The sequence below is a fragment of the Perca flavescens genome, chromosome 17 (assembly GCF_004354835.1).
Source record: "Perca flavescens isolate YP-PL-M2 chromosome 17, PFLA_1.0, whole genome shotgun sequence".
Lineage (NCBI taxonomy): Eukaryota > Metazoa > Chordata > Actinopteri > Perciformes > Percidae > Perca > Perca flavescens.
The window spans coordinates 6,053,320-6,066,556 of record NC_041347.1 but is presented as its reverse complement, the minus strand read 5'-3'; the positions used below and the strand labels follow the sequence as shown (position 1 = coordinate 6,066,556).

The 13,237-nt window shown below is 41.9% G+C and overlaps 1 protein-coding gene across 1 annotated transcript in view; it reads right to left on the bottom strand.

Annotated features, from left to right (window-relative positions):
- fancl (FA complementation group L) overlaps nt 1-13,237 on the bottom strand; it is a 40,094-nt gene that overhangs the window by 17,364 nt on the left and 9,493 nt on the right. Inside the window, exon 6 of the mRNA XM_028603134.1 lies at nt 4,363-4,459. Coding sequence (XP_028458935.1) covers nt 4,363-4,459 — 97 coding nt within the window. The remainder of the gene's footprint in view (nt 1-4,362; nt 4,460-13,237) is intronic.

Sequence of the window (13,237 nt, the reverse complement as noted above, 5' to 3'; positions counted from 1 at the left end):
CAATTGTTTGGCTTCAGACGTCATTTGTTTATTTGAAGAGATTTATTTTTTCTTCTATTTATTTTGTTATTTGGAGGACGGATTTGTTTTAGAAATCTAGTTATTCATTCTTTATTCAGTCTTTGCTATTTAATATTAAAACAGAATTTCAGTGTCACTTTTGAAAGGTGGACACATCAGTTGATTTCCACAGTTTATATATAGTGGCACTCATAAGTTAATGAACCCATGCTAAAGTTGACTAAAAAGAGGAATAAAAAAAATCATCTTTTGGAAATTGATCTTAATGCCTTAATTACAAAAAATTAGAAAGAAAAAAAAAAACAACCTTTAAAGGGGTGATAGAATGCAAAACCGATTTTACCTTGTCATAGTTGAAAAATGTCAGTTTGGTGGGTAAATAGGACATACATAGAACCTCTAAATCCCATTGACAACTCTTTCCTCTGCAAATCTCACAATTTGAAACTGCCTCTGAAAACGGGCAAATCTCAACGAGCCGCCTAGTTGACATCAACTCGGTGGCTCCTCCTCATCTGGCTCTAGTCTCTCTCTTTGTCACACCCCAACATTTACATAGGCTACACAACTGACCTGATATCAGGTAGTCTTCTGAATCTAGGTCGTGCAGATCTCTGCTATTCCATTACAAAATTCACTTCTGAAATCAACTATGTAAAGCATAAATGTATGGGCCGTTTTACAAAAATGTATGGCAAATTTTGTCATACATTTCAGTTCAGCGGCCGGTGCTGCCTGGGTTGCTACATCGGCGCCCTGCCTTTCCTCCGTCACAGACCCCGGCCTGCTGTGAGCTCGATTGAGCTCCGTCACGGCCGGCATACCTGCGCAAACTCAACCTTTCTTGGTGACTGGACTACCAAACGGCGGTGGCCTGACAGAGCTCCAGGGCCTGCAGCTCGCTGTTCTCCCTCCCCTCTTCCTGCCAAATGGCCGGTGTGTGACTGAGAGCGCGGTCAGCGAGCTTGCTATGCCCGCAATCTCTTACCGCAGGTTCCAGTTAATCTTATAATGGATATGTGTGTTGAGTTATTTAAAGGGGTGATAGAATGACTATATAGGGTATTTCACACTGTTCCTTAAGGTCTCCTAATGGGGTATGTAACATTGGTTGGGCTGAAAATGGCCTGGTTGATATTTTATTGGCCCTTATTCATCCCTGTATTTTGGCCCTATTTGTAACAAGAGCTTTTCTTTCAAATATGGTATGCTCATGAATATTTAGATGAGCTGCGCGCTGATTGGTTGAGCGAATCCCCATACACACACATTAGAGAAGCGACAGAATCTCATATTCCAGACACTGCAATGTTTCATTACCAAATTCACTTTTTTATGCGAGAAATCAACTATATATCAAATATGGGCCGTTTTACGAAGACTGATGGCTAATTGCAAATTAGGTAAGACGTGTCGGACTTTACGAGCTCCACACAGTCTGACGAGAAAGCGGCAGCCTGCTGGGCTTAATACCCAGGGCAAAGTCACCCTTTGTGAATTACCGCACTACCGGGGCTCTGCGGCCGGCTGCCGGCATAACTATAATATATTTACAGTTTGAATTTCGTCACGGCACTTATATCACAGCTACCCCAAGGTCTTACAAAGCTAACCGTTGTGTCCAATTTCAATTTAAGGCATTTTTGTGTATACTTATGCCCCCTGTATTTTAAGGAAGAACATTTATTTATTTACGATACATTATTCATTCACAAAGAAAATTGGTGTCCTTAAAGGTTGGATTTTTCCTCATTTTGTTTTAATTAAGGCATTAAGATCAATTTCCAAAAGATGATTATTTTTATTCCTCTTTTTAGTCTGTAAGTTAAATTAAGGAACATTTTTCAGTCATTTGTCTTCAACTGATTGTGTCAGAAAATCGTATCGTGAACCTAAAATTGTGACTTGAATCGTATTGTGAGTTGAGTGTATCGTTACACCCCTAGCCATTATAATGTAAGGTAATTCTACAGCTTCTTATTTTTTCATGCCTGGCCTGTATTAGCAACCTGACTATTTGTTTGTGCTTATTACTTGAATACCGTCTTTTATTTAAGAATGTACAGTTAATGTTGTTTGAAGATTCCCCTTCTGTTTTCTTTGTCAATAGTATGATTTTAGATTATTGACTTTCAAATCTATTTTCAAGTCCTCCCCAGTCTTACCACCTTTTGTTTGATGTAAACAAGTTTCATCCCAATCTGTGTTAAGTTCCTGTTGTCATTATTCGAAAAAGGAAAATGGTCAGCAGAGAAAATGAGACAGATGTTGCATTGATGGAAGTTTTGTAATTTACACTGCTGTGCTAAAATTTAAAAAAAGAATGTACAGTTAACCCTGGCATTAGTGCTGGTCATTTTTAATACGTTGCCAAAACGTCCTTAAGCCCTTGATAAGAAGCTTTGGTTGATACATATGAGCCAGATATGCTCTCTCTCTCTCTCTCTCTCTCTCTCTCTCTCTCTCCCTGTGCTCTTCCTCTCCCCCCCCCCCTCACCACCACCATCCAAGCCTCTGTGTGTCCATGCCAGTACTGGGCCTGCTGAGGCATGACCTGGCGCTGGATTTGGTTGGAAGCAGCTGGAGCGCAGGTAAGACTCCAAGCTATTTTTACCCAATGCCAGAAGGGGGTGAGGAGGGCCAGGTGGGCAGGTGGACACAGAGTGGGGTCCCACTACCCTCCCTGGTCCCACCCCCCCCCCCGCCCGGTGGATGTCATCTGGGCTTAGGTAAGCACCAGCTCACCATGCCTAGAATACGCAGCCCCACTGTGAGATACTAACACTCCTGCCAGCTACTAGAAGCTCCGTTCTGATTGAGATTTTAGATAAGAGTACTTTTAACCCATGCAGTGGTTGCAAAGAAACTCCAAGACAAATGCTTTTTGGGTTGCAGGCGATTTTCTTGTTGAAGAACCACACTTGGCCAATGGAGCAACCACCTACAGCTCTCTTAATACATCTATACAATTTACAGACCAACTTTCCGGTACAACTTTGACCTACCATGCTTGCCGTAGGAATGAGCATGAGTTTTCTTGGGCAATGAGAGACTACTGCATTTTTTATTTTGTTTTGACTGCTGCTCCGGTTTCTCACTTTGTTGAAGCAATGTCCCTGTGTTCTCAGATCTCAGCAACAACTCTGTACAATATTGTCATTACTTATAGAACCAATGAAAATTAGAGCCAAGATGTAATGAACTGGAATTATCCTTTAGGGTTAACAGGAGGTAATCATTTCTGACGGTACTGACATTTGTATAAATATTCCTTTAGTAGAGTAGTGTTCTTACAATATGGCCCTTGGACTCGTTGGGATCCTTGAGCCTATTATGGCGGTTTTCCATTACATGGTACCTACTCGCCTCGACTCTACTTTTTTGGTTTTCCATTACGAAAAAAAGTACCTGGTACCTGCTAACAGGTACTTTTTTTAGTACCTCCTCAGTCGAGGTTCCAAGCGAGCCGAGAAGGTGACATGAAACCCTGCAGGCTTCAGATTGGTCGGAAAGAATCGTCACTGATCACTGCATTGCGTAGAGTCGAGGCGAGTCGAGCAGGTACCATGTAATGGAAAAACGCCATTTGAGGGAGTTACTATTGGCACGAGGAGCATTGTTATGTCGCAATAATTGAATTTATACAACATTTTTTAGATTTTGAGAATGTAGAAAGTACACTCTGACATCTCTAGCATCCGGTCTAGATGCATCTACAATTTGATTTTCCAAAAATAAACCAAAGCCATTATGTTTTCCTGGGACAAAATGTCATTAAGCACACCTCCTTGTCACCTCTTATCTGACAATTTGGAGATCTGTGACATGGAAACATTCCAAACGCTCCGTATTACGCTGCTATTTCGCCAGCCTACATTTACTTCTACCTACAGTAGGTAAAGGGTTTGTGTACTTCTCTCAATAGCAGCGAGCATAGACAGCAGCTATGCAGATGAGTGTGGGTGTATTGCTTTTTCTCTATGCATAGAGGAAGGTTTTCCATCATGCTGAGGTCTATGTGGAGATGTTTTATCTGTGCTACATCTCAGTCACAGCGGGTTATCATGTCTCTCCACACCCTCTCCAGTTTGACCTAGATTTAGGGGTGCAGATGTAAATCACTGATTTGCTATCAGCAAATTGAACATCCCAAATGCGGTTGGTGAAGTCGGCCTGTTTGGATTTGAATTGGCTGCAGGTCAACATCAAGCTGCAGAGTATTCCATTCGATGATGAGTAATTTTCTGTGTGGAAATTATCCAGTCCTTACAGTAAACTTTGTGTGTGTGTGTGTGTGTGTGTGTGTGTGTGTGTGTGTGTGTGTGTGTGTGTGTGTTTTACCTTAGACTTGAGTTTAATAGTGAGAACGTGGTGCCTTCCACAGGAGTCCTCCGCCTTCAGTCTCAATGTCCGGAACTCTGTGTCTATGAAGAGCAGCCTGGAGACACATGCACAATAAATCAACATGCATTCACAGAGAAAAGGGTACACAACACTGGGAACTGACAGCAGCCATCATCCATCATTAATCACAGCAGCAGAGATATTGTAGCACATTGAGGCATCAACTCTGCCTTTAGATTTATCACTCTGGGTACCAAACACAGTGGCATTACAGCACATCAGGCTACAGCTCCACATGCACGCCCCAAAAAAAAAAAACAGGTAAGACATAACTACAGGCTTTTTTTCTCGAAAATTCTGATTTGCATTCTTCTCCAGCAAGTACCTTTTTAAAAGCTCTAATGGAGGAATATAACGGTTACGAAAATAATGCTTACTAGCAAACTGTTTTTCTTCATTTAATTATCCTAACAATAATATAACCGTAAGCACACATACTGACTGGATGTACACTGTGTACACTAGTGCACAGTAGTCACTAATCTCAGGGCGCGTCAGCCAGCATATCTCCTGATAGATACAGGCCAGCCATGAAATTAGTAAAATGTAACAACTTAATGTTTCATTCACACTCACACACACACACACACACACACACACACACACAAACACACACACACACACACACACACACACACACACACACACACACACACACACACACACATCGTAGGGAAGCATATTGCTGTCGCCAGATGAGTGACAACTTTGTTCGGCTCATTTTCTGTAACCAGTGTCGCATAGAAAGGTATGTTGGGTGGAACTACTACTTGCTAACTAGCCAGCCATCCGCAGCGGGGCGCTCAGTGCCTCTGCTTCCCCCATCCCGCAGGGAGACTTCTTTGCCGAGCGAACGGATGACAGCCCGGGAGATGGACAGCCTGGTTAGCCATCTCCCGATGTCCGCTGTCGCCCCCGGCGGGGCGTGAAGCAGAGTGAACGTAGGCGCTGTGCTGCCGCTGACAGATTCGGGCGACACTTTGGTTGTAGATACAGTATCAAAGAAACGGTGTGTATCCGGTTTCCCCTTTTTGAATGACAAATAGATTACCGCCGCCTGCTGGCATGGAGAGTTTTTTCCTCTCACGCAGGCAGCGATGGAGTGCTCGAGTCCTGGACTCAGAGCCGAGTCTGACTCGAGTCGCTCTTGACTCGTGACTCAACTTGGACACACGCACTGACTGATGAACTCAAGGATTTATTAAAATCGTACTTTTCACGCGTGTGTTTCCAGGCAAAATAGAATAGGATAAGATGTTTATATGTCATTTAGACACAAATACATATTAATAAACAACATGTTGATGTTTCAAAGTCTCTAGGTTTTGACATTAATGCAGAGATAAATGTAATAATAAAAAAAAAATGATTTTCAAATATTGCACCTCGCCGGCCTAATAGGCAGTGATGGAGCACTCGAGTCCTAGTCACTATTCTCTGGACACGTGACTCGGACTTGAACTCAGATAATGGTGACTCGACACAGACTCTTCTTTGGTGACTTGGACTCGAACGCTGGGGACTTGAGACTTGACTCGACAGTTGGTGACTCGACTACAATGCTGCACGCAGGCGTAGAACGTACGTGCTAGTTGGCCGTCGGCTGTAGTCTTTGCGGTGTGTTCAAGAGCAACCTTTTGGCCAAGACACAGGCGACACTACCATCACGACTTTCAGCAGTTACAGGGGGTGGATTCAAGCTCTCATAAAAAGGATGTGTGTCTCTGTGACCTTAAGGTGGGTTAACATTTTCAAGCTTGAGTATACCAGTAAATCAGACCCTTTCCTTCCTGAGCTAATTACAACCTATTGAGGCTGAGGACAAAACACTGATGTGGCCCGAGCGTGCACCAGCACCGCTGTCAGATTTACTGCTGCTCCAGCACGCTACGAAGGAGTCACTTCCTCCCCCTCTCAAGACCTTCTCTAGTCCACTGAGACCGGAGGACAAAAGACTGATTGGAGACAAAAGGATTTGGACGGTCCTTTCTCCAGATTTACAGTACATTACGATGGATGCTCTGCGCCGAGGCGGACGTGGCTGTAAATCTGCTGAGGATTTATGGAGTGTGTTAGAGAGGAGTGATGTGAGCAGTGTGCTCAGAAATGACACACACACTTAGGGAAGTGATGGAATGATGGGAGTCGGTTTCCAATGTACCCGAATTCATTAAAGTGTCTGCTTGCTTACACACACTTGCAATCAAATGCCAGCGAAGGGCAACGGTGCCCAGGTGTCACATGGGCACTACCTACCTACCTACCTACCTACCTACCCACACACACACACACACACACACACACCCCAATTCTACTTCTCTTGTTCTTGCATGCTGACCTGATACATCTCTGTTCCCACTCAATTTCACCAACCACCCCATCTCTCTCTCTAAAAACATCTGCATATTAAGATCTTGCAAACACATTGTCCTATTTGCTCCTTCTAACACACACACACGCCGATTAGGGTTGCACATACATTGTTTTTTTATTGTCATCGCGATATCAACTGGCGCGATAAACACATCGCGTTAAAGACGCAGATTTTTTTGTGTTAGTTGAAGGAAAATATCAGTAGAAAACTGTCCTTTAAAATGTAACTGTCATTCTCTTAGTGGTGCCTTTTATATTCAATTTAGTGCTCAATAAGATAACGGAAATTATTTCCCTTCATTTGTTTTAAATTCAACAAGCAATGTGTTGTCTTTTAGCAGAATATGGAAAGCAGCAGAAATGCAGAACTGAGTACACTTTAATATCTGTTTAAATGCAAGTTATCCAGATATTCAACAACATTATCGTATATAGCTTATTTTCCTCATATCGTGCAGCCCTAGTGCCGATATTAACGTCACCTATCAGGCCAAAATAATCTAGCTGCCGCATAGAACTTCTTGAATAGACAAGACCCAGGTTGCTTTATATCCTCAGGTACACATTTACAAAGAGTGCAGGCCCATAAAATACCCATTACTGCTAAACAGCAATAAATGCACAAATCTGTCAAGCATGACCGGTTAATAGAACTATGCAAGTGAAGGAAGTGACACGCATCCAAATGAACGACTCAATAAATAAGAATAAGAAGTTGGATCTGTGAAATAAAGTGCTGGTGATTTGCCGAACACATGAATAAAAGAATGGCGGTTCTCTCAATTAGAAAATCTGTTTCTCTTTAACCCCATTTCAGTCATGACAGCTTAGTGAATCACTGCATGTTCCCATGTATTTTTGCAGTTCCCAGTCTGTAAGGTCTGATGGGCAAACACAGTTGTAGGTTTTTTACAGGTTTTAAAAAGCCAGCTATTAGACATTATACTGTACCAGCTTTTTAAATCCACCTGGAATGAAATCAATGTTTTACCACTAGGGTTGGGTATCGTTTGGGTCTTTTCTGATACTGGTGCTAAAACGATACTTTTAAAACGGTGCCGGTGCCTAAAAGGGGCCTAAATCAAAATATATATAATATATTTATAATATATATAAACAACAGTTTGCAACATTTAAGAATGGCTTGTTTATTTCTAAGGCCATATGGTCAAAATTAAATGATTGATTAATAATGTAATAACAGCAACTTATAACAATAACTTATTTAACCAAGTAAATTGCTGGTAAACGACAAAAACAAGCACCAAATGGGAAAAGGGTCATTTCCAATAACTTTGAATGCACCACAAGGCTGGCAATTGCAAGTCAACGCACCGTCTGTGTTGTTTTTCCGACAATGGCAGTTGCAGTCAGACTGTTATGTCCCGGTGTACTTTACACCGCGTAACGTAAGCAGTCAGCATTTTAACCATTGTGTTTAATCCAGCTACTAGCTAACGGTAACGTAGCGTCCTGTGCAGCAATGCTTCTGAAAAAAAATAATAAAAAAAGTCAGGCTCCAAAATGAGGCACCGAAATTTTCGTTCTTATTCGGTCTCGTTACTACCGTTTACGTCGGAACCGGTGCCCTAATGGCACCGCGTTTCGGCACCCAACCCTATTTACCACCCACTGCTCTACCGGTCGAATGGTATCAAATGCGCACACTGCTGTTGCTATGAAAGGTTCCATGAATATGACCATGTATAAACTGTATGTTTTGAGTAGGGCTGCATGATATGAGGAAAATATCTATTTGCGATCATTTTGACAGATACTGCGATTGCGATATGATTCACAATATTGGAGGGGATGATCATTCGCTGTATGTATTATTGATAGCTTAATCATTTTATCTCCTTTTAGGGTGACCCATTACCACCAGTCCAGGGACAGCAGCGGTAAAATAGCCTCCATGCTAATTCTGGCACATTTTACTTTTATGTATTATTAGGGTGCATTGTCCCTGATCAATAAACCTGAAATAAATAAATAAAATAAATGTTTGTATAAAATAGCGTGACTTATGCGGGGATCTGTACCAAACAAAGATGTTTAGTCTGTAGGATACTAAAGTCCTTTAGTCTGTAGGATACAATTTGTAGGCCCGGGACGTCTCTGCAGCATTTTTTTATTGCGCCCTCCCCCCCTGCGATTTGGATATTGCACTAGTCCATTTTTGCTATTTAAATAAAATTGTGATTAATTGGGCAGCCCTAGTTTTGAGTTGGGTTAGATAGCACTTTATCCAATCCAAATCAAGTATGAATCTTGTTGGATCCAAATCATGCTGTATACCTAATCAAATCAAATTAGGTTTCCGCTTTCAATCTGCAAGCAACTACAGTTAAAAAATATAAGTAAAACTCAACACATGTATTCACCTTTAGTTGCCTTAGAAGGCAAAAACACTATAGTTTTGCATGAATGTCAAACAGGGAAATTCTCCTGAAATTGATGCAACACAATCAGATAGATTATTTCTCTAGAGAAGAGTTGCAACACTGTTGAGTCTTGTTGAACTACAAAAAGACACCAACCAATTTTTGGCTGCGTACAGACACCCAAAAATAGACAGCACATTAACCAGTAAACAATCACGTTTCCTTTTATCTGTTACGGAACTCATTTAAATGAACTACAGCTGATATAATCTGCTGCCGGCCAGTGATGTTCGGTATTTTAACTGTAGGGTAAGCGGCGATCAGCAGTGGCTAAAAATGAGAAGCCCCCTAAATGTATTCCACATTGCTCTTACGGTAAGTACCATAGAAATTAAAATTAAAAGAAATGAAACTTAGTGAATCCAGATATTTTATCAAATGGAAACTAAACCTTAAATGGAACCTATTGGAGCCCAACCCAATGTTACCGTGCATTAGACTTTGACCTTCTCAGTCATTATGGAGTCAAGTATAACCTTAGTACGGTATCAACAGTGGATGTGAAAGAGTTAAGGAAAAATAAGACAGTAAGGCAGTGACATTTTAAATAAAACATGGGCAGAATAAAAAAAAAATTAAAAATAAATCTCATGATAAGAGACATTATTCACTTTTATTTCATACAGCAGATATAACGTAACTTATACCACTTTTTTCACTCTGTATTAATAGAAGAAGTACTCGGTACGGACCAACTTTAACAAACCGTATCGGCAGTGAAAAAGTTTCATCGGTGGATCACTGACACACACATTTCCATCTCCTCTGCTCTGAGGTCTCACACTCAGGATAACAGGGACGGGCTGCCGTCCCTACTTGGCCATGATGGAAACAGCGTGACCGTCAGATGTCCTGCTGGGAAGACTGATGAGAGCATCCCATTTGCAACTCCACAGCCAAGTGAGCTGCTTCCAGACAGTGCACACCACGCACATTTGTGCTTGTGTGTGTGTGCGCATGTCTCGGATTTATTTTTTATTTCTTTTGGGGTGTGTCGACAAAGTGATTAATGAAGGGTGAGATCAACACATGTGTACTGTAGTGTTTGTGTTGCATGAGAAATTCACAGGCGAAATGATGGCACGCACGAGGTACGATAGAGGAAAGTGGAGGACGACATAAGTCGCATGCACACAATGTATGTGCAAATCAAGTGAACAAACAACCCCCCACACACACCGCTCAGAGACACCTATATATATACACATTAATCAGCCTGGTTTGTCTGTGCTAACCAGGACATTCTCATTACTTACTGGACGTAACTGTTTAAATCCCAATACTATTTCTGTTTGCATTTACATCCCATGATTATAGGAGTCATTTACTAGCTGGCCTAATAATATAGAAAAATTAAAATGGAAAAAAAAAATCCATGTTCGCGTCTAATTCCTCGGCCCTGGGCCTGGTTGGCCCAACAGAGTCCTGCTGTCAGAGAGCTGCTATAACTGGCCTCACAAGAGTAGCAACACAATGTGACAGAGTGATAACACTGTGATAAGAGGAGACTTGGTACGTACACCGAGAGGCTGTGAACACGCAGCTGTGCCCGTAATGAGCCCCGGAGCTTCCAGGGCCACGTTCGGTGGGCCACCGAGTGATGGCGGCTGACCTACTTGACCTCATTTTCCATTAATTAACACATGGTATGCCATCTCCCGCCAATTAAGATGACCACACTCTCACATGCAGGAATGGAAACACACACACAGAGAGAGAAAGACTCACTTACCTGGCCCAATCAGCAGACAGAATTACAGCTGAAAACCCCTGGTGGCTATTAGCACGGCCCATACCAATTAAGACGCTAAGCGAATCTCGAGTGCTTTGGAGATTGAGGCCCACTGTGTATAATGCCTCCTAACCGTAACACGACACTGAAAATGATGTTGGTCCCATTTTCAGCATAAAGCATACCTCCCCCTTCTCCTATTAAAACCTGAGAGTCTTCAATTAGGGCCATTTGCATTTTGCTAATATCATAATTGTAGCCGTGGTCATTAATAGGAAAGTGGAAAATGAGTGTAGTAGTCAAGGCTTAATCCGAGCTGGGGGAGAATAGATATCTTCCCACTAACCACCACCACCTCCACCCCACCCCCCCTTCTCTCCTTGATGAGTGGAGACAACAGTATTAGCTGGGCCTGTCAGCAAGCGTGGGCTGAGAGTTATTAAATGTGACCTGGATTTAACTATAACTCAATAACTAAAAATAAGGAAGTCATTAGGAGCCATTTGTTAATGTGGAGCTGTGTTGTTGCAGGCTCTCCAATCAGTTTACACTGCTAGGGGACAAAAAAAAAAAAAAACAAGGACTGGTGTATAAAGCTGTTTAGGTTCCTAGCGATATATACACTTCGGTATGTTAATCTCACCTCTGGGGAAAATACATGAAAAGCCAAAAAACATCTATATTAATAACCTTGCAGTTGTCTTGGCTAGTGAGTTGCCTATAGCCTAATTCTGGCCCACAAATTCTGAGATGTACAGCAGTGGGAGAAGAAGTATTCAGTCAGTATGCAAGTACTAAACCACACTGTAAATATACACGGTTACAAGTCCTGCATTGAAAATGTTGATAAAGTAAAAGTATGTTAGTATCATCAGGAAAATGTTCTTAAAGTATTAATTGTAAAAGTATACACATTTTAGAATCTGGAAACAATCAAAAACGGTGTTTAATGGTCTAATCATTTCACCTGGACTTGTAGGCCGATATAATGTTGGGTAGTTTAATTTATAATAAAACATAGTAACTCTATGTGTTTTGTGTGCAAAAATTGTAATTAGCAGAGAAAAAAGTACAATATTTCCCTCTGAAATGTAGTGGAGTAGAAGTAGAAAGTGGCGAAAAGACTCAAGTAAAGTACAAGTACCACAAATTTGTACTTAAGTACAGTACTTGAGTAAATGTAAGTAGTTTCATACCACTGCTGGTGTACAGTAGTTCCCTACTGTATGTAGCTTCTACAGAGAACAGGAAAAGCACAGAGTTGATATCTAGATCATGGAGGAACAGGCTCCATCGGCGAGCAACTCTGCAGGCAAATGACTTCCGTTCCGTACCGTGGGACCATGCAAGGGGGGGGGGCATGTGATTGTGAACATGACCATTTTTTCATTACGATTAATTATTCTTCCGATTTGATGGTAGCTTACTGTAAGCCGATTTTAACCATTCACATTTAGTGGCTATTCCTTCTGTAGCATTGCAGAGTAGTTTATGGTTACATCTACAGCTCATCTGTTGGTCAGTGTTGGGAGATACCTGCCGTAGAGATGTTTGCTTTCTCTCCAGTATAATGCAACTAGATGCAACTCCGCTTGTGGTGCTTTGAAAAACTCAACATCAGCGTCTCTTTCCAGAAACCATGCCCCGGTTACTCCGGGGCATGGCACTCATGGACGAGAGCGAAAAGATTTAAACATTAATGGCGTCCTCCTTGGCTGACCTGTGGCGTTAGCTAGGTCAGGTGAGCTAGCAGTAACGGTTAGCTATGAACTATCAGAATCAGAATACTTTATTGAGCCCCCTCAGGGATCAGGGGCTAATCTCTACAAGCTAGCTATGCAGGAAGACATTCAGACATCCGTACGCTGAACTGGTAGAAAGAAAATAGTTCCTGAAAATGCACATAACCAGGTCTGTGGATTATCTTGAGTAACCGGGTCATGATTTTGACATGTTGAGCACCACAAGCCGAGTGCCATCTAGTTCCATTATACGGACATCATCAGTTCCATTAAACTACACTGGCCAACTCACACCAAATAATTTAAATTAATAAATAGCACTACAGGTAAAAATAAAAAAATAAATACTTTTGATTTTGGGGTGACCTGTCCCTTTAAGGTAGCCTGGCTCCGCCCTCCTACGTACTTCCGCTCAATTTTCATTTCCCTTCAGTACACCGTCTGGGTTTGCGGTACATTCTTGGGTTTTCTCCGGCCAAATCTTTGACGGTCCAATTGGCGAACAGAGGGATTGGCTGAGA